At 58.0% G+C, this 24,425-nt stretch overlaps 1 protein-coding gene across 2 annotated transcripts; it reads right to left on the bottom strand.

The window, feature by feature from the left end:
- Positions 1-3,684: 3,684 nt before the first annotated feature.
- Positions 3,685-22,705, bottom strand: PELP1 (proline, glutamate and leucine rich protein 1). 2 transcript variants are annotated; one of them, XM_082707903.1, is made up of 17 exons: positions 22,335-22,705; positions 16,034-16,098; positions 15,550-15,655; positions 11,330-11,479; positions 11,068-11,139; positions 8,267-8,326; positions 7,881-8,031; positions 7,631-7,760; positions 7,426-7,513; positions 6,915-7,003; positions 6,720-6,836; positions 6,469-6,616; positions 6,167-6,326; positions 5,836-5,891; positions 5,497-5,703; positions 3,930-5,399; positions 3,685-3,832 (listed from the first exon to the last, which is right to left on the bottom strand). In XM_082707903.1, exons 1-17 carry the CDS (start codon positions 22,581-22,583, stop codon positions 3,740-3,742), a joined length of 3,411 nt encoding a protein of 1,136 aa, XP_082564029.1. In that variant the 5' UTR covers positions 22,584-22,705; the 3' UTR covers positions 3,685-3,739. The 2 variants fall into 2 exon arrangements, with proteins under 2 accessions (XP_082564029.1, XP_082564028.1); XM_082707902.1 differs by having other exon boundaries at positions 8,267-8,353; positions 22,335-22,620.
- Between the last annotated feature and the right edge of the window lie 1,720 nt (positions 22,706-24,425).

Genomic DNA, 24,425 nt, shown 5'->3' with positions numbered 1-24,425 from the left:
TCCCCCAGCCACCTCTGACATCCCCCTGTCCACTAACCACAGAGGGACCCAAAAACAACCAACTCCTGATCCCTCTGAACAGTTCCCAGGCAAGCACACGCTAGCCTTCCAGCTCGGTGCTCCCCTGAAAAGGTAATTCACAGACCCAAGCTGCCTACAGGGATCTCGGGCAAGGTCCAGAGCACAGCGCTGATCGCTACTGTCCCCGTGGGATCATTAACCGTCTGGAAAATTTAATCAACTGTCCTGCTGTCTGGTCAGCACACTCTCCCTTGGCCGCCAAGCATGGAGGCACGTTGCTGAAAAGCTCGCTGAGAACAAGCGCTCCCCCATCTCCACAGGCATCAATCCAGAAACCCGGGGGGCTCCTCTGCCCGACCCTGTTCTGAACCGTAAAGCCGTTCTAGCCCTGAACGGTGACCTGGCCCAAGGTCAAGCCAAACATGCTCTAATTACCTGCCCCGCGACTAGACCCTGGAACCGACCACAGCCACAGTAAGGAAGTGGGCTCTGGCAGATCAGAGGAACAGAGTACGAGATCAGGAAACAGACCCAAACCCAGGCAGAAATTCAGAAATCTAGCAAAGCTGGGGCTTCAAACCAGGAAAAGATGGACCGTTTGATAGATCCCATGGGGACAGAACAGTACAGTCAGATCTGTATCCCACACATCAATACTCGCGTGCACACCTCTGTACACACATACACGCTTGCTGGACCCCACATCCATACCCGTGTGCACACGTGATCTGTACACACATGCCTGCTTGTTGTGTGGCAGCAAGAGCTAGGGAAGCAGCGCAGAGACTCGCTGGGCACATAGCGGAAGCAAAGGACAGCGCCGGCCGCCACCGCAGGCAGAGGGAGGAGGCTGAGAAGCCACAGGGTGTGTCACCTGCAGACCCACCTGCTCCCCCCCCAACACACACCCTGACTGGGCTCCAGCCACTCCCACACCGTCTAGCCGCAGCCTGGCCTCTGTGCGTCCCCAGCCTGACCCGCCCTCGCATTCACCTCCCGAGAGAGGTCACATGGGGCCGACAGAACTCCTGCTGGAAGAGGAACCTTTACACACGGCTGGTGAGGACGCGCGCTGGGGCAGCTGCTCGGCAAACAGGATGGAAGTTCCGAGGAAAGTTGAAAACAGCTGCCCTATGCCCAGCTCCCGCTCTCCTGGGTCCTCACCCAACAAACACACACACGCTAATTCAAAGGGGCAGCTGCCCCCCAATGTTCACAGCAGCAACACCCACAACAGCCGCACTGTGGAGACACCAGAGGCCCGCTGCCCGGTGAGCGGGTTCGGAGGCAGTGTGCGCACCGGAGCATCCGCCACCGCCGCAAGGAAGGAATTCCACTCACACGTGAAATTTAAGAATCAAAACAGGATCACAGGGGAAGGAATGGAAAAATAAAATCACATGAGAACAGAGAGGAGACAAACCATAAGAGGCTCTTAAGCGTAGGAAACAAACTGAGGGCTGCCGCAGGGGAGGGGGTGGGGGGCTGGGTAACTGGGGGACGGGCATGGAGGGGGGCACCTGTAACAAGGGTGTTACACGCACCTGATGAATCACGGACCTCTACCTCTGAAACTAATAATACTCCATGTTAACTAAGCTAAATTTAAATTAAGAACATTTTTAAAACAAAACAAACAAAACCCCTAATATGTGGTCTGCCCAATGCCTCCTGCAACACCCCCTCGCCACCCTCTCCTGCTTCCAGCCTGCCACCTACCCGACCCCATCCCCCTTGCCCATCCTACTGGCCACCTTCCGCACCCCGAGAGGGCTCCCAATTCAGGACGTCTTACTGGCGACGCTGGGAGCCCCCCCAGCCCTGCACAGCCCTCACATCACCTCCTGCCAGCCCTTCATTCACCGCCCATCTCGGGGAGACCCCCCAAACCCTCCTACCTAAAACCCACGCACACACTCATGCATACACACACACAAAGGTGCGCACACACACGTGCCCAGGTGCAGGAACACAGTGGGTGCGTGCGTGCACTCTGTGTAAATCCTGCACTTTCGATGTCTGAAAATTCTCATCAAATGTTGAAAACACGCCCCCACACCCCAGTTCCCCTCTCCCCGCTGCAAACCCAGCACCTGCTCACTCTCAGCGCCCATTGCTCTCTGCCCTGCCACGCAGCTTCTGGAAGCTCAGCCCAGGAGGGTTGGAGGGAGGGCGTTTCTGCATTTCGTGCACTGCCCTGCCTACTGCCAGTGAAACGGCCCATCACCGTACCAGCAGCAAACCCTAGTCTCGACACTGTGCCCTAACCACGCAGAGACAACTGGAAGAGGAAATGGGGGGCTGCCCCCACACCCTCTGTGCTCCTCCAGAAGCTCCTGTGACCCGGAGGCATTTCTAAAACACGGATTAAGGAGAAAGCAGCGGCTATTACGCAACCGGTACTCAGTGTCTGATGAATAACCACATCGTGACTCCGTGACATGGGTCCATCCTTGGTGGTAAGGCACCACCTTCCCCGGGAAAGCTGAAGCGAAGGCCGCGCGTGTCTGCGCACCCGTCCCAGGGTACACACCTGCCCCACGCACTCACCAGCCCCCTCAGCCCCGCCCTGCATGCCCATCCCTGTCCCCACACGGTCACCCGTCCCCGCAGGAGCACATGACCCAGTGGGCACGTCCCTGTCCACGCCCGCGCACCCGTCTCAGGGCGCCCACCCTTGCTCCTGGGCTCTTACCACAGCTTTGACGGTGGTATTGTGATTACCTAGAAAAACGACCTTAATCTCAGCAAAGAACGCTAACAAATTCAGAGGACAAGGACCAGGTCTGCAAACAGACTTTTACACGATGCTATGAAAAAAAGGTAGGTCCAGATGTGAGCACACTGCTACGGGCAGAGGTGCGTGTGCACACGGACGCACGGGTCTACACAGAGTACAGCTGCACAGAGAGGAACACGGACTAACGTCTGCGACCGGGGAGTCTATGTGATAGTCACACTCTTCTTCCAGCCCTTCCACAGGCTTGGGGTTTCTCAAGATAGCAGGTTGGGGAAAAGTTTTGTAAACCTGAGTAAGTTGCCAAAAATTGGCCTCACTAACAAGCGTCTTCAGGACACGCACACTCGGGAAGACAAGCTGCCCTGCCACATCTCCGGCCTGTGTTCATGCCGCAATAGACAGAACTGTGCTCATGCCACACAGACGGACGCCCGTCTAGCTCCCACACACACGAGAGCCCCAAAGAGGCCGAGGCGTGCCGTGTTTGCAGAGACCAGACACCAGCTGGGCCGTGGCCACAGCTGGGGGGGGGGGGGCAGATCCAGTCACAAGAAGGCCCAGCCCGGGAACAGGGCTCACACCTCCGTACCTTTCCCATTTGTCTACCTCCAGTCACATGGTTTCCAGCCCACGGTTTTGGCGGCACGGGAGCACGCATATTTACACACTCTCACTCTCTGGGACACACAGTGCTCTGACCTCCCACACACCCATCCTAGGCTCTGACAAGCAGCCCCACTCCTTACTCGTGGTCTCAATCGCCAGCATCGCCGAGGGCGGACGGTGGGACGACGCAGGGCAGTCGGGCCGCCGGGGAGCACAGGCCGCTGTGCAAAAGCACAGGGAGCACTACGAGTACCTTGGGAAGCCCGCAGGCGATGGGGCTTCAGGCCAGGAACGCAGCGGTGCAAGAGGCGGGCGGCAGGTGATCTCCCAGGACAGAACTTTATTAGAAACCGAAAGGGCGGCAGGAGAGGATTAGGAATCGGGCTCCGGGGCCGGTGGTGGCTTCTCGTCATCAGGGGGACAATCGATGAAGTCAGCCAGCATGGCGGCCGTGTCATCCTGCTCCTTTTCGGCAAAAAGACGTAAGATTGGAAACGGTCACACACACACAGGCGCACAGAAGGACAGACCCAGAGCTGAGCCCCCTCCCCTGCCCGCCTACCTTCTCGGGGAGGGCGGCCGTCTCTGCCTCGGCCTCCGCCTCCACGTCTGCCACGGCAGGTGTCTCGGGGGGGACCGGCACCTCGTCACCCCCGCTCTCAGTCCCCTCCTCCAGCAGGGTCGGGGGAGCCGAAGGCTCCTCTTCCTCGAGCTCCTGGGGAGGTGGCCCAGCTGGGGGGCTCTCTGGGTCCGGCGGACCCTCCCCCTCAGAGGGGAGCACCTCAGGGACCAGCGTGGGGGCAGCCTCGGTCGCCGGCCCCTCCTCAGCCCCCGGCTCCTCTACCTCCAGCAGCAGCCCGGGCTCCCCTTCGGGCTCAGGCTGGGACTTCGGGGACTGGGCAGGGGGCAGGGCCGGTGGCGGGCTTGGCGGCGGGGGCCCACTCTCCTCTGCCGGTGCCCCTGCGGGGCCGAACTCCACCTCCTCCAGCTCCTCCAGCTCCTCCTCCTCCTCCTCGTCTTCCTCCTCTTCCTCCTCCTCCAACTCTCCTTCCTCTTCCTCAAACTCCTCCTCGAACTCCTCTTCTTCCTCTTCTTCCTCCTCAAAATACTCCTCCTCGTCCTCCTCCTCTTCCTCAAAGTCCTCCTCCTCCTCCTCCTCCTCCTCCTCCTCTTCCTCCTCTTCTTCCTCCTCCTCCTCCTCCTCATCACTGCTGTTGATGTTAATGACCGTCAGGTCTTCCTCCAGGCCGGGGGGTCCTCCGCCACCAGGAGTCCCTTCAGGGACCAGCTGGGGAGGCGGCAGCGCCACGGGGCCCGGTACAGGGGGGGGCGGGGGGGGCGGGAGAGGCCCCGGGGCCGTGGGAAGCTCCTCGGGCTCCTCTTTGGCCGGCCCAGGAGGGGAGGCAGTTGGTGGGCCGGCTGGAGCCACAGGCGGGGGTGTGGAGCCCGAGGGGGGGAGGGGCGGCAGGGGAGGCAGCCCCTCGGGGACGATCACCACGCTGTCATCAGAGTCGCTTTCCAAGGAGATCTCCACGTCGGATGCCTCCTCCTTATCATAGTGGACAAAGGCCGGCCTGGGCACTCTGCCCCCAAAAGTCTCATCCGGGGGTATGGGGGGTGGAGGAGTGCCACTAGGGGCGAGGACGGGGTCCTCGTTGGAGCCTGCCCGATGGTTCTCTGGGCCAGGATGGAGCCGGGGGGGCACAGACACCAGGCCTGGGACGGAGAGGCCTAAGTGGTTGGCTGTGGCTGGAGGTCCAGGGCGTGTCGGAGGCAGGGGGCCCGCTGGCGGCAAGGGCCCCGTCGGGGGCATGGCACCCGCCGACGGTATGGGGCCTACTGAGGGCATGGGGCCCACCGAGGGCATGGGGCCCGGGGGATGGAAGGGGGGTGCCCTGAATGGAGATGGGGCCTCAGGAGGGGGGACTGGAGCAGGCGTAGGGCAGGCAGGGCCCATGGACTGCAGGGGAGGGACCCGGGGGTGGGTCAGGGCAGCACAGGTCACCAGCGCTTCCGAGCAGAAAGATGCCACCTGAGGAAGAGGCCAAGGGCAGGTGTGAGCATCAGGCATCAGAAGGAGAGGCCCTGGCTTCAGATGTGGGGGGTAGGGAGGGCCAAGGGGCAGCTACCTCAAGGCTGTCCTCTCGCTGGCCAAGGGAGAAGGCTTGCACTGCGCAGGAGAGGGGAGGCGGGCAGCGGGGAGCCGGGGCCAGCAGGAGTGCAAGTAGCAGGCGGTAGAGCTCCCGGCGGCAGCGGGAGCTGGTATACGGGGAGCTGCCCAGGACCTCGCCCTGCTGGACCCCCATGACCAGGGGGAGGACCAGGTCGTGCAGTCTCTGGAAAGAACACGGAGCACACTCAGAGACAGCGCTCAGACCGCCCAATCCCCCCACAGCGCTGGCTCCCAGGGCTGACACCTGACCCCTGGGGGTGGCCCCCATGCAAATAGCGCCCCCGTACTCACTGACCCTGTGAGTCTCCTCCTTGATGAGGGGCCCACACATAAGAACGGTCCGGCTGAGGCCTGGGGAAGGAGAGGGGGGTCACAAGGTCAGGCTGGCTGTGGGTCGGGTGCTCGCAGCCCATACTGAGCCCCCACTTCGGCCGGTGCAGGCAAACCACCCCACTCCAGCCCTCTATAACAGGGTACACAAGGCCGCGGCCAGCAGAGACGCAGCCAGAGCCGAGCGAGAGGCTGCAGGGCCAGCAGCGGGGCCCAGAGCACCGACGAGGCAGAACTCTTGCACGTCCAACACCACCCTGCCCGCGCCCAGGGCCGCAGGGCACGGCCTCTCCCACCTCTCAGCGCAGCTGCACACACGTCACTATTGGCGTTGGCGTCCCCCTTCCGGTGGCTGGGCGGGGCCGCGGCCTCCCCCATGTCCAGCTTCAGCTTCTTGGGAGCGCTGGGCTTCCCGGACTGTAGCCCCCCATCCAGGCTCCCCCGCGGGCTGCGCAGCTGGTGGAGGACGGACATTAAGTCGCCAGCCCTGGGCCAACAAGGAGGCGGGAGGGCAGCAGGAGCAGCGTCTAGCAGGCAGGCTCGCTCCAGCAAGGGTGCCGCACAAGAGTCCTGGGCCAGGAGCAGGGCCTTCACTTACCTTCAGGGTGTCGGCCGGCGGGGAGATGTCGCTGAGCAGGTGGGAGAGCAGGGCCTCTCCGGAGGCGCCCCCCTGCAGCACTCCGGCTGAGGCTCCACACACCTGAACCCACAGCTCCAGCACGGCATATACCTTGGCCCGCACGGTGCTATGGCGGTGGGGGGTGGGGGGGACAGAGAGCAGTCCATGAGGGGGACGCCCTCGGAACTCCCAGCCCATGCTCTCTGGTACGCGCCCGCCCTCACGGTCACCTGTACGGCCTTTCCTGGCCTGGGGAGAGGGTATCCCTACCAAGGTTCCAGGCATTGAGGACCTGGGGAAGCAGGCGGCTGATCAGAGCCCCAAAACGCAAGAGGCGGCCTCCACACCTGAGAGTGAAGAAAGAACAGTGAGCTCCGCTCCCGGTGCGTCCTCGTCTCCCAACCACCCCGTCCTCTCCCACTCACGCGAGAATGAGCGCAGACAGCAGGTCCAGGGCGTCCAGGTGGATAGAAGGCAGAAGCAGCAGCCGCAGGGGGCCGTCTCCAAGCAAGCTCTGCGGGAAAACACGGCAGGAGTGGGGGAGCGGCCACGCGGAGAAAGAGAGGGACATAGAGACATGTGTGCGCACAGAAAGGGGCCCGCACGCCCCACTGGCCCACCAGGAAAGACCCCGTCCTCTAAAACAGACCTGGAGAGGACGACAGGGAGCTTGGCTGGACCTCTCAGCCATGACCCCGCTGAGCCCCAGGTTCACCCCCACCCTGGGGAAGCACCCGCTGGATGCATCCTGAGAACCGGAACCAACGTGCCCCAGTGGGCACATGTCAGGACAAGCACCGCAGTGGCACCCGGCCAGAGAAAAGGGGGCTGGCCAGGACAGCCTCAGGAGACGCCGCTGTGGGAGTGGCGGCTCCCGCACTGCCCCCACCCCCCGTCCAGCCAGAGAACACCATGCAGAGCGCCAGCTCCACTCACGATGCTCTTGGCACTGATGCTGAGGGCCCGGCAGATGACGTCCAGGATTTCCTGCACAGGGACGGACACGGGAGCCCCGAACTCTGAGCTAAAGAGGAGGAGAGTAGACCAGTCCTCAGCGCGGGCTCCCCAGCCTGACCGCCCCCCGTCCCCCGGCTCCACCCTGTCCTGATGAGGATGGCCCCGGCCCCTGGTCCCCACACACCTGAGCATGAGCCCCAGGCAGCGGGCCAGTCCGCAGAAGCGCTGCCGCAGCCGCAGCAGGACATGGGCGTCCCCATCCTCCGAGGGCGTGAGCAGCATCTCCACGCCAGGACCCTCATACTGCATGGGGGCTGCACGGAAACACAAGGACGTCGCGCCCTGACACCCTTCGTCCGCCCCTCCTGCCTTCCTTGTGGAGGTGGAAACCCACTACCCACTCCCCCTCCCCACCACCCACCCCCGGCCCATACCGGTCTCTGCGCCCTCATAAAGGGCCCCCAGCAGGCTGTGCAGGGAGGCCAGCAGGCTGCGCAGCTCCTGCTCCCAGCTCTCCGTGTGCTTCAGGCCCTGCGAGAAGCCGGCGCCCAGAGAGGGCAGCTTGGAGTAGCACTCGCAGGCCAACTGCAGGAGAGAGGTCGGATGCGGTCAGACGGGACCCCGGCCCAGCCCCGCAGCCCAACGACCCCCACGTGCCAAGAGAGCTCAGAGTGGAGCAGAAAGGACAACGAGGCATCTTGTGCACGAAACAGGAGGGAAGCGAGAACCCGATCCGACGGCGGCAACAGAGAGAAAAGCCAAGAGATAACAGAAGCTCCAGCTTCTGCTCCAGCTCTCCGCCTCCCTCTCTTCCCTTTACCTGCTGGAGCTGGGGGCTCAAGGCATCCACCCGGGATAGAAAAAACGAGGCCAGCTTGCCCTGGGTCGGGGGAAAGAGAGGAAGAGGCTGGTGAGTCAAGGGCCAGAGAGGAACACTCTGGTCCACTGCCAGCAGCAGAACGGAAACCCAGCTTTCTGTCTCCTGCGGACACAGAACCCGCAGTGCCCAGCCTGTGAGCAGACCTGCTGACAGTCGGCCCTCGTCCTCAGTTCACCTCCCGGTCCCCCCCCACAGACACCGGGCTCCCTCAGGCCCATTTCTGCAAAATGACAGTCCTGTTCCTCCAGCTTCGACCAGGCGAAGATGTGAGCCAGGGAGAGAGGCCCCAGGCAGGGGTGCGCTGGTCAGCACAGGTCAGAGCAGCCTGGCCATAGGCAAACACCGCTCAGCTGGCCGCGGCAAAGCCACCTAGAATCCAGGGGGCCTGCAAACATAGCTGGCAAGAAACATTTTCTGTTTCACTAGCCTGTAAGATAACTACAAACGCAGACAGAGAGAACCCAGCAGCGGCGGCAACATCTCTGCCTGCCACCAGGGGAAATCACGCCTTTCCACCTCTGGTTCTAATTCGCAGGCATCTGGAAACACTGGTCTACGTCGTACATCACTAACTCGGAATTTCAGGCGCTGTTAGAGCTACGATCTCCGCATCTAACTTGCTAACAGTGACACACGAGACTCTATCACACTCCTCAGAACGCACGTTCTCATCAGAGTCGGGAAGGTGTGAAACGGGGCCCCCAGCTCCAGGGGAAGTGAGAGGGCATCAGAAGGACCCGAGACGTGAGCCCTGGGGGCGGGCCGGCGGCCAGCAGGGCTGAGAAGAAGGACACCCACAGGGTAGGACCAGCAGGGAGACGCATGGTCGGGAGCGCACAGAGGCCGTGGACCCCAGGCTGGAGAATAGAGACCCAGTGAGTACGGGGCATCTTGCACACGATGGTGAACTCACAGAGGAACCATGGGCTGCAGACACGCAGAGGCACTTCCGGACAGAGGCCAAGCCTCCCAACCTCCCCCACACCTGCCCCGCAGCGGGAACTGCGTGGGGCTTCCCATGTCACCCTTCAGGACTCACAGCCAGCCAGCCAAGTGCTGCTCTCGCTGACCCCAGGGTACAAGGCCTGGAACCACTCCCAGGGTCGGGGGGTGCCTGGAGGGCACCTTCCCAGCAATGCGGGAGGCTTCGGTATGCTTCAGACCAACAGCAACCGCACACATGTCTCCTGACTGCTCCGCTTCCCCGAGGACATTTCCTGGAGGGCAGCCAAAGGCCTGATCCCGGAGTGCCCTGCCCTCTCGGTCCACTCCTGCTCCCACTTCCGCCTGCAGAGAGCAAGGCACAGGGCAGGCTGCGGGCCATGTCTGGAAGTGCGGCAAAGCACAACCCTAGGAGATGTACAGGAGTGGGGGCTCCCGCAAGACACTCCACCTGACCTGCGAGCAAGCAGTGTGCCCATGGGGCATGGCCCCCATGTCTCAGGCCACAAAGCACTCATCTCCTCGGCGAGGAAAGTTAGAGGCCCTGCAGACTCACCTCCCAGCCTCAGAAGGCAGGGGCGCAGCAGCCCAGACTGGGAGAACCTAGGAGACCGCGGCTGCCCTGGGATCCTCCACACCAAGCCAAGGACAGACACTCCCACGGTACCTATCCTGTCCTGTCCCCACGGCAAGAGCCTCCAGGTACAGACCGCCCGGGAGCCTTGCATTTTCCCACGGACACGCTGGCAGCCCACAAAGCCAGAACCCTCCGCAGATGGCCCTTCTCCACAGGACACCTTATTCTTAGCAAAATAAAAGCACACCCATCCCGCCCTGTAGCAACATCTGGAAAAGGTCTTAGAGCTCTACAAAGTGCCCTGGAACTTCGGGCCTGGCCTCAGAAACTCAAGGCTGAATTCTCCTCCACGCTCATAGGGACAACCAAGACACACCAGTGCAGGGAACACTGGGCATCCCAGAGGCCCCAACGGTTTGAACCCAAAGGTTGGTGGGGGCGGAGGGGGGTGCAGGCAGACAGACATGCCCACTGGGAGCTGAACCAATAAGCCCCACAGGAACGCCTCGCCCTGACCACCGACCAAAAGCAAGCTCAGGCACAGGGACCCAGCCTGCGGCACGCAAGCAACTCCCTTAGAGCATTTTAGAAAAAAGGGAGAGTTTACAGAACTCGGTAAAACTTTGGTTAAAAAAACAAAGGGGCACCTGGGTGGCTCAGTCATTAAGCATCTGCCTTTGGCTCAGGTCATGATCCCAGGATCCTGGGATCAAGCCCCACATCAGGTTCCCTGCTCCACGGGAACCCTGCTTCTCCCACTTGTGTTCCCTCTCTCACTGTCTCTCTCTCTGTCAAATAAATAAAACCTTGAAAAAAAAAAACAAACAACAACAAAAATAAAACAGAAAAACCACAAGCAAAAAACCCCGTACAGGTCATGACATAGTTTAGTCGGAACTATGTGTTAATACAGAAAAGCAGTCAGTCAGGAAGACTTCCTGGAGGAAACGGCAAGAGCCGTAGGCAGCAAGTGAGACAGGATGGGAGAACGGTCAAGGCAGACAGGGGAAGGAGTCTGGGTTAAGGGCTTTGGCATCAGACGCGGGTTCCGATCTTCACTGAGCACCGGCAAGTCAATTTCCCAGTGAGCCCAGAGAGCCAGCCGCGGGGACAGGACCGTGCGCTCGGCAGACGGGTGCTCCGAATCCTCCGCTGTGGGCTCTGAGCTAAGACAGTGAGCAAGGGTTACGTGGGTGGAAAAGGCCTTTCGGGGAATACTTACTTTGAGAGACCCACAGGCCCGAGGAAAGTAGGTCATGCAGGCCTTCATGCCCTCCAGCGCTGAGAGCTCACACTGTGGGCAGAACAGAGAGTCAGGCTGAGGCGCAGAGCCCAACGCCCCCAGGACCCCACAGGCTCACCATCCCCCACCACACTGTCTTCAGCCCTACCTCTCCTCCCTCTCCCACCTGCTCCCTGCACTCCAACCTGCTGGAGGGAGAGCACTGTTCGGGCTGGGGGCAGGGGGGTGGGAGGGGTCTCACCTCCGGCCTGAGGCCCAGCAGGGAGGTGAGGAGGCCAGGGAGGTGGTTCATGGAGATGTCCCGGAAGAGCGTAGGCAGCTGGGCTGCATAGCGGAGCAGGTCCCTCAAGACAGCCACGGCCAGCTCCATCGTGGGGGGCGGGTCCTGGGACTAAAAGCAACGAACCCCACGCTCCTGAGCTCGCCTCCGCAGTCGCCAAGAGGCGGTGGCCCGGGGAGGGGCAGGCCAGTATGGAGCTTCCGAGGAACACTGCACTGTCACTGTTGCCCACACACCCACTGGGACACGGGGATGTAGCGTGTCTACAGAAAGAACACGTGTCTAGGCTTTAGTACCACGGGTATCTGAGGCCCTGAATGTGCTGGGAAGAAACAAAGCCAGGCCTTACAGATCTGACTAACGGAAGATGGCAAGTAGTTCTCCTGACTGCGCTCCCCCATTAGGAACGGAGGAGCATCCTTCTCGCCCAGGGACAGCCACAGCCATAGCGCAGCCGCCCCATGTCGCCGAGTAGGCTTCGGCCTGGCTCGCACCTACCCTGGACTCGTGGAGGAAAAAACAGAGTGGATCTAGGACTGCCCTGGAAAATCAACGTGTACACGGGAAGCAGAGTTGGCACCGACCTCCTGCCAGACCCAAGGCTGTGCAGCCACGAAACAAGTACAGCTCATCAGTAAGCAAGTAAGCTCGGGGAGGGCTAAGGCTGGGCCAACTGGTGCGGGGCATGGAGGGGGCGCATGATGTGATCAGCACTGGGTGTTCCACACCACTGATGGAACCCCAAGCTCCACATCTGCAAACTAATGATATACTGTGTGCTATCTAACTGAATTTAAGTTAAAAAATAAAATAGAAATTAGAAAAAAGAAAGGGAGAACAGGGACCTCTGACACTGCATTTTGGTCCCATTAATGCCCCCTCTGGTCACCCCTCCTCACCTTCACAGACAAAGGAAGCCCTGGGACGGGAAAGAGTCCCCGGCCACACCTGAAACCGTCCCTTCATTCTCACAGCCCTCTCCCCCATCCTGTCACCCTGTGCGTGGACTGTCCCCCAGCGCCTGTCCCGCTAGTCCCGCAGAGAAGCACCCCTCTGTAAATACCCTTCCCCAGCCCCACGCACCTGCCCGAAGTCACTGCACAATTCCCTCCCATGAGAGCCCAGCATGGGGACTGCCTGGCTCCCCCACGTGCTCCCGCTCCCGACCCATGTCTGTGCTCTGCCCCTCTCCGAACCCCTGAGCTGCTCAATCGGAAACCCAGCATTCCGTCCACACCTCGCTCTACCTCTGAGCCGCAGAGACACACACACGGGTCCTGCCCCTTCCCTCCACGCCACCCAACCCACAGCCCTGCCATGCCGTCTGTGGCGCAGTGCCCCGTCCTGTTGGCTCCCCTCCGCTACCTGGCCGTGTCCGGGGGGGGCGCGTCTTCCCACGCTGTCCGTGGAAGTGCCCGAGTACACCCTCACCTGAGCTTCCACTGCCCCCCAAACCCACCGAGCCCGCGGGCTGCCGCTCACACCTGCTCAGGGCTATGCTCACTAAGGGAGTCACCGAGGCCTGGCTCCCCAGGCTGCCCCCCTCCCCTCTGAGCCTGACCGTCCTGGTGCTCGGAAATCCGGGATTGTCTCACACATACCTGTTCCACCATCAGGACCTGTCCACTTTGCCTCTAAGCCTCTCCTGGACTCAACTTCTCATCCTTTCTGCAGCCTCCTCCCATCCTTTCTGCTCCTCCCTGATAGCAGAAGCTACCAGGAGGTTTCCCCTCTACGAGGTCTTTCCGCTTACAATCTGGCTCCTTTCTAGTTCTTTCTCCAAACAGCAGCCGAGGTAGTACTTCCAACTGAGAATCTGATCAGGTCACCACCACCATCATCTCGTCCTCACCCCGACTCAAAACCTTCCATGAGGGGCACCTGGGGGGCTCGTGGGTGAAGCGTCTGCCTTTGGCTCAGGTCATGATCTGAGTCCTGGGATCAAGCCCCGTGTCAGGCTCCCTGCTCAGCAGGGAGTCTGCTTCTCCCTCTACCCCTGCCCTTATCCCTCACTCATATTCAATCTCTCTCTCTATTAAGTAAATAAAATCTAAAAAAAAAAAAACAAAACCGGGGCGCCTGGGTGGCTCAGTGGGTTGGGCCGCTGCCTTCGGCTCAGGTCATGATCTCAGGGTCCTGGGATCGAGTCCCGCATCGGGCTCTCTGCTCAGCAGGGAGCCTGCTTCCCTCTCTCTCTCTCTGCCTGCCTCTCCGACTACTTGTGATTTCTCTCTGTCAAATAAATAAATAAAATCTTAAAAAAAAAAAAAAAAAACCCACCTTCCATGAATTCCCAGTGTTCCAACAACAAACACCGAGCTCCCTAACATGCCCCAGTCCCCCACACGTTGTTCGGTCCCGACATCCCTCCCTACCCCCCGTCCCCAGTGGCATCTCATCAACCCCACTCGGCCACACCGGCTTGCTGGTAATTCTCCAACTGGGCCAAACTCCTGTCCTCTCGGGGCTTTTGCACACTTATCAACACGTTCTTAGCCCCATCAGCTCAGAGAAGCCCTCCATGAACCACTGGTCCACAGAGACTGTGCTCTTCACCCCACATCCCGGGCGGCATGCTGCGCCACACCCAGGGCGCCTTCCCTTCTGTCTGTAAGCCGCTCCACGCCCCACCGGGCCAGACAGCATGCCCCACGTGGAGTCACACACTCTCCTGACAGGCTGGCCCTCCTGACAGGCTGGCCGGGCCCCCAGCTGTGCGATTATTCTAGAAAAGCCTCTCCCGCTACAAAAGGCATCAGCAACTGTATGGTCTGTACAGCCTATTCTCGCATGGCCCACAAGCTAGAACAGGAGTTTTACATTTTTAAACAGTTGGAAAGGAAAAAAAGAAAGAAAATGCAACAAAAAGCATACGTGGTTTGCAAAGCCAGAACACTTCCTATCTACACCCCGGAGAAGAGCACAGAAACTCTCGAGCCACGGTGGGCACACCAAAACGAACACAACCCTGCATGTCAGCCGCACTTGAACGATGAAAATTTTCCTAAAGAAGGTTTGGCCAGAGGGACACCTGAGTGGCTCAGTGGGTTAAAGCCTCTGCCTTCGGTTCAGGTCATGATTCCAGGGTCCCCGAATTGGGCTCTCTGCTCAGCGGGGAGCCTGCTTCCTCCTCTCTCTCTCTCTGTCTGCCTCTCTGCCTACTTGTGATCTCTGTCAAATAAATAAATAAAATCTTAAAAAAAAAAAAAAAAAGGTTTGGCCAGAGACAAAACACGGCCTTTGATCACACAGTCAGCAGTGTATTTAGAGAATTACTGGACAGACAGACTCCTGTCATACTGAGGCCTTCAGCACCTACTCGGTACAACCCCCTGAAGTTGTTCTCAGTAGCTTAAAAATTCAAAGACTGATCAAACCTGGCTGCAATCTGAACGCCATCACACACGCTTGCAGTCACACAAATGAAGGACGACGAACTTCCAGGGCCGTGTGGAGGACAAGGCTCTGACCATGGAGGAATTCAGACGGGAGGACTGCACCACGTCTCCCGCCGGTACACAGATTTACGGATTTCCACGGCGGCTGTCAGGTAAGTGCAATTTACTGACCTGCTCTGAACACATGCTCTGGAAAGGTGAGTACCAGCTAACTGGGCATGGTTCACATGCTGCATTTTCTGAGTAAAATTATGCTGTGTTGTTTTTCTTTATTTCCTGCAGACATTTACTTCTTGGAAAGTCCCTCAAAGCCCTGTGCTAGACTCTGAGAACCATGCCAGCGGGGGCCAGGGTCACCCGACCACGGTGCCCCCACCCAGCCCCCGTGGACCACTCAGCCCCCGTGCTCAGAATGTGCTTGCGCAAGAATGAAGTGGGGAGATCATCAAAGCAGGTTAGAAAAAAACTGAAAATGCTGAAAGAGGAAAAGGGAGCAGCAAAAAAAGACAAAAAACAAAACAAAACAAAAAAACACCCAAGCAAATAATACATAAAAATAAAACACCCAGAAAAAGGAACTTTCGCGATGTCACTTGTTAGAAAAGCTAGCGAGGAAGTGAAATCCATCAGTGGTTCCAGTGTGTGAAGGTCAAATGAATCCAAACACCCCCTGGATAAAAACATCAGAAAGTTTACTACCATGTTTGCACCTGACGCTCGTGCTCCCTGCTGTCAGGACCCTGCCTCTCTTGCCCCTGTCCTGGCGGGGGCAGGACCCCTTACCTGCAGCACCTGCTGAATGCTCCGGAGCCAGGACACACAGTGCTGCTGGAACATCTCCGTGGGGCTCTCTCCCACCAGCAGGGACAGCAGACACAGGCCCTCAAACCTGCAGGGAAGCAGCCAGTGACAGCCCACAGCGGCAGCCACACTCCCGAGAATACCAGTCACCACGCTGGTGCACCAGGGGCCAGAGCAGATGCCCCTTCCAGACCCTCAGTGCTTTCCGACTCCCGAAATGCCTGGAGGGCTCTGGTGAGATGCGAGCAGCGAAGACGCTGGGAACGGAGGTGGTCCCAGGTAGGATGAGCTGGGGCCGGGGCAGGCGGAGCTCACCCCATGGGAACCCACGGGAAGAAGGAAACCCTCCACCCTCTCGACAAGAAGTCTCTTGAGGCCACAGGGTGCTGACCATGGATGGATGGACAGATGGACAGCCTGCTTCTTGAGGAACCACCCCCTGGAAAAATGAGGCTTAAAGACTCACCGAGTTTTGATGGAACCGAGCCGTGCGTTACTGAGACCCACCAGCGCCCCAACAGCGGACAGGTTCTGGGGGAGCAAACAGGGAAGCGAATCAGGAACGGGATGCTGAAGTCGGAGGGGGCGCTTCTCTGGGCCCTTCCCTGCCCACACCTGTGAAGCCTCCCCTGAGCCCCAAGGCCCCATTTCCAGCAGCTGACACTCAGCAGCCTGTACCTCAGGGGCCTTCCTCCAGGCCCGTCCTGCCTGACCCCTTCTCCCACCTCCCTCCAAGACCCACGTCCCAGCTCAGTGTCCCCGGGCAGCACCCAGCACAGAGCAGATGCCACACACACTTGCTAGACGGATGCTGACCCCATCTGTTACCCTCGGCCTTCACCCCCAAACCCTCCTCATCCTGTTCCCGGCCTCCTCAGAGCCGTTAGCCAATGCCAACACCAACCCAGTCAGCCAGAGCCTCCTTCCCGCACATTCTGGGGGCCCTGAAACAGGTTTCCTCCCAGGCCTCCCAAGAGTACCCTGCTGCCCCGCGGAAGGCCGAGCTCCTCGCATGACCCCTGGGCCCCCCTAACCGTGCCCATCACTCATTCTCCCAACACACACGGGACACACGGCAACAGATGAAGGGGTCCAGAGCCAGACAAAATCAACAAGGTCCCCGCTCTCACGACGGAAATGTTGACTCGCTTCTTCAGTCAATACGTATTCAAGGTTAACCTCACATGCGACGTTGCTCTAGGTGCTGGGGAGCGTGTGTGCTAGATGCGCATGGCAGAAAATACACAAACGACCCAACACTAATGAGTGGGATGGCGCCGAGGGCCATGGGGCAGCCTAAAGCAGACTCGGGAAGGAGCTGAGCGCCTGGCATGGGGGAGGGAGGTCGGGCCTCCACGCAGCAGGCACAGAAGCCCTCTCTGGGGGCGCCCTCGAGCGAAGGGAACAGTGAGACACACCCTTATCTGAATACTCTGCCAACAGGAAGCCACTTCGGAACATTCTGGCAGCATCTCCGAAGGTCACATGACCCAGCACTTGCCACCCCGGGGACAGTCCTAAGAGAACCGAGAACCCAGTTCTGCCAAGATTCACACATGACGCTTCCCAGCGTCCTTCCTGACAGCCTAAGAGTAAAACCACCCGAGGGCCCACGCACCGGTCGATGGACCACAGACCCACAGGACGGAAGAGTGAGTGGCCATATTAAAAAATAATAATAATAGGGGCACCTGGGTGGCTCAGTGGGTTAAGCCTCTGCCTTCAGCTCAGGTCATGATCCCGGGGTCCTGGGATCGAGCCCCACATCGGGCTCTTTGCTCTATGGAGAGCCTGCTTTCTTCTCTCTCTGGGCCTGCTTCTCTGCCTACTTATGATCTCTGTCATATAAATAAATAAAATCTTTAAAAAATAAATTAAATAAAATAATAATGATAATAATAATAATAACGAAGCTCTGGGACACGGACAAGCATTCAAAACGTGATGCTACACGAAAGCAGCCAGACCCAAAACGCCACGTGTAAAATCTGTTCCCGTGAGCCGGTGGAGACAGGCAAACCGAGAGACAAAGATTAGAGCACAGCCGTAGGGAAGCGGGAAGGGACCACGGGGGCCCAGGACTTCCTTCTGGAGGAATAAGCCATTCTATACCCATCATGGCGGGCGCACGGCCCCCACGGGCAAGGGAGCACACAACTCTTGACCTCCAGGCTGCAAGCTCCAGCCCTGCGTGGGGTGTAGAAATTACTTAAAAAATTAAACCTTTAAAAATAACAGTAATCAAAATAAATACATGAGATTGACCACAGCGATGGCTGACTGGCTCCACGCATCCGCGACAGGACAGCAAAGAGGGGAACTGCAGGTTAAGGCATCGACTCTGGGTTTCAGCTCAGGTCAGGATCTCCAGCTGGGAGCCTGCTGGTCCCTCTCCCTCCCTTGCCCTCTAAAATATGTAAATAAATCTTTTAAACATAAACAAATAAAATAAAATGTTGACATGTAGGGCATCGGGGTGAAGGGTCTATGGGGATTACTTTATTTCAAATTTTGCATAAACTTTAAGTTATTTCAAAGCAATGGTATTTTTTTTAAGATTTATTTATTATTTATTTGACAGACAGAGATCACAAGTAGGCAGAGAGGCAGGCAGAAAGGGAGGGGGAAGCAGGCTCCCTGCTGAGCAGAGAACCTGATGTGGGACTCGATCCCAGGACCCTGAGATCATGACCAGAGCTGAAAGCAGAGGCTTAACCCACTGAGCCACCCAGGCGCCCCGGCAATGGTATTTAAAAAAAAAAAAGAAGAAGAAACAAGAGAACTGTGAACATCAAGTACAATTCTTCTGAGGAGTCTTGCCAAAAAGAGAAATGGGGCAGGAGACAGTGGGGCCGGGGAGGGGCGTGTTAAAGCTGTTCGGGGCAGTGCGGGATGAAATGCTCCAACAGTGGGGAGAGCTAGTGAAGTTGGGGGACAGGGGCATGGAGCAGCTCACCCCTCAGCGTGGGAGGGAAGGCAGAGCGTATGGCCACAGACTTAGTGAACCCGGCGGGAACCCAAAGGGCCACCCATCCAACAGCTTCTACCTTCTCAGTGAGACGGGATGCAGGTGAACATCTAAGGGGGAGGGTACACAGAGGCAGTTAGAGGCTGTCTGAGGAAGTGGAAACGTGGTGGGACTAGGGCGACACTAGGGTCCACTGCAGACAATGACGGCCGTGAGTGCTAAGTAACAGTCCGCAAGGACACCTGTCCTGAAGCCACACTGGGCTACGCAGAAGCAGGCAGAGAAAGAACAGTTAAATTCACCTCAGAGGAGGTACGGGCGGCAAGTACAATGATGGGAGGGGCAGCAAAGGGGTTATAGTGGAGCTTAAACTGGGTAAGAAGAGAACAAAGAATGTAACAGATAAGACATAGGTTTATTTCTTTCCAGTGGTGATCAATGCTGGGAAGAAAACCGAACAGGACAATGAGTCAGAGAACGTCTGTGTCAGGGCGGACTGGGGCGCAGTGGTCAGGAAAGACTCCTGTGAAACAGGCGCACAGAAGCTGAGACTTAAGTGGGAAGTCACCCTCCACAAGCTTCCCGAGTTTCCCAGAGAAGCGCCCAGGAGCTGCTGAGCAAGGGTCCCAGCAACTCCAGAAACAAGGTGAGCTTGGGCGGCTGGAGCGGGGTCCACACAGAGAAGGGGCGGTGTGAGATGAAATCAGGAGGTCAGCAGAGGCCACACAAGGTAGGGATTACTGTGCGGTTTTCAGCAAAAGAATGTTGTCATTTTATTGATATACTTTTTTTTTTTTTTTACGTCGACTCGATGCCCAGCATGGGGCTTGAACTCATGACCCTGAGATCAAGAGTTACCTGCTCTACGGACTGAGCCAGCAGGTGCCCCTTTTATTGATATTTTTAAGCAGATCAGTGGCTACTGACTAGGGCACAGAAAAGTACAAAGCCCTGGGAATAAAAGCAGAATAAGACATTCCATCCTTCTAAGAACACGCAGTTACAAGCGAAATGAGATGTGGGATTTGCTTTAAAAAGCTGGGGGAGGGGAGCAGAGTTGGGACGGTGGGCATGAAACCATTTGGTAAAACATCCATTGTTAAATTTGGGTGATGGGGACAGCATAGGGTGGGATGGTTCAAAATACTGTTTTTTTAAAAGATTTTATTTATTTATTTGACAGAGAGAGTGAGCACAAGAGGCCGAGAGGAAGGCAGAGGGAGACGCAGGCTCCCGGCTGAGCAGGGAGTCCGACCAATGCGGGACTCTATCCCAGAACCCAAGAAGCATGACCTGAGCCACCCAGGCATCCCTCAAAATACTATTTTCTCTACCTTTGTGTACTCTGAAGTAAGTTCTATCTTTTTTTTTATATTTTATTTATTTATTTAACAGAATAAGAGATATCACAAGTAGGCAGAAAGGCAGAGAGAGAGAGGGGGAAGCAGGCTCCCTGCTGAGCAGAGAGCCTGATGTGGGGCTCGATCTCAGGACCCTGAGACCATGACCTGAGCCGAAGGCAGAAGCTTAACCCACTGAGCCACCCAGGTGCCCCGATTTCCATCTTTTTTCATTACATACAAAATAGAGCAAATCAAAGCCTAGCTGTTTGGTGAGGGAAGAAGGTTATATAAACATGTGAAATGAATAAATGTATCATTTCACTATGTTGTAAGAAAGGACAGCTAATCACAGGTAAAGGTTTGGAAGGGTTTCCCAAAGGCAGTGAAAAGCACAGAACTGAAAAGATTTTTCCAGGGAGCAGGGCAGCAGCACGGGGAGGGACCCCAAGTGGAGAACAGTGCAAAGGCCCAAAGTCAAGAAAACCCAGCTAGAGAGGATTGTAAAACCCGGCAAACACCATCAGCGTTTTCCTGGAGCAAGCTCACTCCAGGTGCCATGATAGAAACAAGTGAAATGCCACAAGACCAAGGCAAGGACACAAGTCTTGCTATAATCCATACCAGAAACTGGGCAGTTTCACTGTGCAACTACTGAGTTCCCGCCACCTATAGGAAAGCGAGTTAGTGATTCAGCCAAAACAGATGGCCCAATCGATGGTTCTATTTGTCTTTCCAATAAGCTCCAAGCCTATTTCCTTACTTTCATTTCTCATTTCAATTGGACTAGAAATTCTCCAAGGGAAAAGACCACGCCTACGCGTCTACCAGAGATGAGAACAATAGCTACTGCGTAACAGCACCTCGGTATTGTTTGAATGAAAACAGGCAGACACAAACCCTCCAGGTGGCACTGTGAGCCCCACGAACCCAAGATCCAAGGCGAGGGACAAGAGATGAAAAAAGGCAGGCTATGCCCCAGAATGTGGCACGGACAATATTAAAGGGGGAGCCTAGATTCCAACACCACCTTTAGCTTTGCTCGAAATTCTGCCAGGCTTTAGACACTTGGGGAAAATAAGACATTGGGTTCACGGACTTGTCTTGAGGGAGAAGGCAAAACTTGGGACAAGGAAAGAAACCACAGGTGAATAGGCAGAAGAGACAACGTTTCAGAAACGCACGTGGATTAGAAGGTGGGAGACTGAGACGAGAAAATGTGTCATCAGCTCCCACTTCCCAAAGTGGGCTGAGTAGCAGATGTACAGTTCTGTCACCCTCAATGGTGGGGAGTAACGTCAGTGTCAGCGATGAGACCATCCCTGATAAATCTGGGACTCAGAGTCAGCGATGAGACCATCCCTGATAAATCTGGGACTCAGACCAAAGAACTATCCAAGGTTGAGACAACCCTCCTGCTGGAAGGAAGCAGGGTGCTGGCAAGGTCCGAGGAACAAAGATGGGACAAGGAAGACCTCATGTATATGGATCTTGAGAGGTGGGTAGAATTTGGGGAGGGCCGAAGTGAGGACAATGGCAGTGGATATGAAAGGAGCACCCACCCTTAGACGCCGGGTTGGACACACTATGCCTTCCTACAGGCAGTGCCTTCACCTGCGCCAGAGAGCGGAGTTCAAGCTAACACTGGAACATGCCAGGAAGGATATGGAAAGGAGTGGACAGATCTGAAAGCTACTTGGGTAATAAAATCAACAGGACTGAACATGAGGAAGGCATGGGAGCAGGAACGTGTTTTGGTGGACATCTGGGTTTCTAGTTTGCGGGTCCTTAGAAGGACCCCTTCTAAGCTAGTCTACAAGGCTCTGCCCCGCACCGCACCAGCCTCACTGTGCCCACGCTGGTCCCCATGGCCTCCCAACCCCATACGCGATGCCCCTCCTGCCACGGGACCTTCCCACGTGGATTTCTCCCATTTACTTTCCCTAGCCAACCCCCTGCTCTTCCGGGGACGGGGGAGGATCTCGGCTTAAGCTCCAACGCCTCAGGAAAACCTCGGGGTCAGGTGAGGAGTCTCGGCCACGCCACTCTCGCTGTTTCCAGAACTGTATTCAGCGCCACCGCATCTGAGAGTGGAACGCCCGAGGCTCCGGCTCGGGAGGACCTCGGTCAACATTCGTCGTCCACGTCCGTTCACTCGGTCGGAACAATCCCACAACCAGACCGCGAAGGGGAGTAGGAAGATGGTGCAGCTGAGCGGCGGGGCCAGGACTCGAACCCACAGTCCCGAGCGACTACCAACAGCCCAGCGGCGGAGCAGCGAGGCCCCTCCTCTCGCCCCGGAGTTTCCGCCGACGGCGTGAACATCGCCCAGACCGACACGGGCTCCGGCAGAAGCCCCCAGCCCTTCCAGCCCGCCCTCCCCGCCGCCCCCCGCGCCCCGCGGCCCCGCAGCGGCGCCGGCTCCCGGGCAGGGCCGCGGGCACGCGGGCCGCACTCACCTGGGCCCCGCCCACCGTCCCATGCAGTCGCAGGAGGCACATGAGCCCGGGCAAGTGCGGGGCCGAGCGCACCGGGGGATGCACGGGCGCCACGGCGCCCCCCGCGCGCGGCTGCAGCAGCCCGGACACGCTCTCCAGAAGCAGCAGGCGGAGACGCGGGCCCGAGCCCACCGCCGACAGACCCCCCGTCCCGCCGGGCACCCCGGCCGCGGAGCCCGCCGAGGGCCCGCTAAGAACGGCTGCCGCCATCTTCGCCCGGGCTCCGATGGTAGCGTGGCGCGATGACGCAAACGCACCGCGACGGGCGCCTGGTGGGGAGGGGGCGTGAGGAGGGGGCCGCGGCCCTGCGCACTGGGCGGCCGGGGGCGGAGCTCTGCGCGCCGCGCGTGAGGGAGCATGCGCGGGCGGGCCGGCCGGGGCGCGGGCGGGCCACGTGGGCCGGACAAAAGGAGCCCGCGGCCGGGGGCTCAGCTGGCGCGCCCCGGGTGCAGACGGTTGGCTGTCAGCGGGGCCGCGGTCGGGGGCGTGTGTGCTGCGGCGGCAATGCCCAGGCGGCGGTCCGCGCACCCCTCAAACACGAGCTCCGACAGCGCCCGGCCTGCAGGGAGACTAGCCGCCTGGGTCCCCGAGGCCTCCATCGCGACCGCCCCACGCTGCCTCTCTGTGCTGCCGGCCACTGGGCCGCGGGCGCGCTTTAACCCCTGCTGCGTCCGTGCCGCCGTTCCCCGGTGCGGCCTCGGAACGCTCCAACACCTCTCTGTGTGCTTGTCCTGCACGAGGGCGACCTCACAACCCGAAGAAAAGTCAAGGCTAAGGGTCGCCCTTACTTATTTCCTCTCCAAACACGAATCCCCTATGGCTGTGTTTTTCTCTATTTCTCCGTCTCCAGGGTCCCTCTGGTCCCGGCCCCCCTTCACTCCTATGGCCTCTTCGCGGCTTCTCTTGTGGCCCCTGGGCAGTCCTCTCTGTGCAAAGCAACCAGTCTTTTCAGATGTAAGTCAGTTAGTAATAATACTAATATTAGTAACTATAGAATATATGTATATAAATATCATCCCACTCCCTGCGTAAAGCCCTTCGCTGGCTTCCCAAGAGGTGACTGAAATCCCACCCTCCCACCCGGGCTCCTAGAATCCTTGGGATCTGAGGCGTCGCACCTCTCCGACCTCCATGCTAACCACGGGTACCCTCAGTCGGTCCCTGTGTTGTCTCATCCCTGAGCCGAACTAGTCTTTCTATCCTCCAGCAAGCCCGCTCCCACCGCAGAACCTTTGCACATGCTGCTGCTTCTGCCTGGAATAATTTTCTCTTTCAAGCTCTGATACCATCTTGCCATCCTCAAAGAGGGCTCCTTTTTTAAGTAGCCCCCACGCCAAACCCCTTCATCCTTTACCAGTCACCCTGCTTATTTTTTTTTAAATAGCTCATAACACTACCTCAAGTGTATTTAATTTTTTTTAAAAGAGAGAAAACACAAGCCGAGAGGGGGGAGAGGGAGAAGCAGACTCCCTGCTGAGCAGGGAGCCCAATGCTGGGGTTTGCTCCCAGGACCCCAAAATCGTGACCTGAGCCAGAGGCAGATGCTTAACTAATTGGGCCACCCAGGTGCCCCTCCAATGTATTTCTTACTTACTGTCTCCTCTGGCTAAAATACATGAGAGGGGTCTTCCTCACTACTTCAGTCTTATCGCCAAGAATAGTGCCTGGCCCATAAGAAGTGCTCGATACATATTTGTTGAGTGAATAAAATGAAAGTTGGATGAAAGAGAAAGCCTACTCTGGCAAAGTGCCTTCTAGGAAGATTGCCTTAACTTAACACCTACCCCCCAATCATATGAAACTGTGCTTTATGCATAATCCCAATAACTAGGTTTATTACTGTATAGGAACTCCTCGGAGATGTGGGGAGTGTTGTTTTTTTTTTAAGATTTTATTTATTTATTTGACAGATCATAAGCAGGCAGGGGGTGGGGGGGGCAGCAAACTCCTTGCTCAGCAGAGAGCCCAGGACCCTGAGATCATGACCTGAGCCAAAGGCAGATGCTTAAGGACTGAGCCACCCAGGTGCCCCTGGAGTTATTCTTGATTATT

Source organism: Mustela nivalis, assembly GCF_964662115.1.
Source record: "Mustela nivalis genome assembly, chromosome: 17".
In the NCBI taxonomy this organism is placed as follows: domain Eukaryota; kingdom Metazoa; phylum Chordata; class Mammalia; order Carnivora; family Mustelidae; genus Mustela; species Mustela nivalis.
The sequence above is the reverse complement of the archived record's forward strand: the minus strand, read 5'-3'. Positions and strand labels throughout refer to the sequence as shown.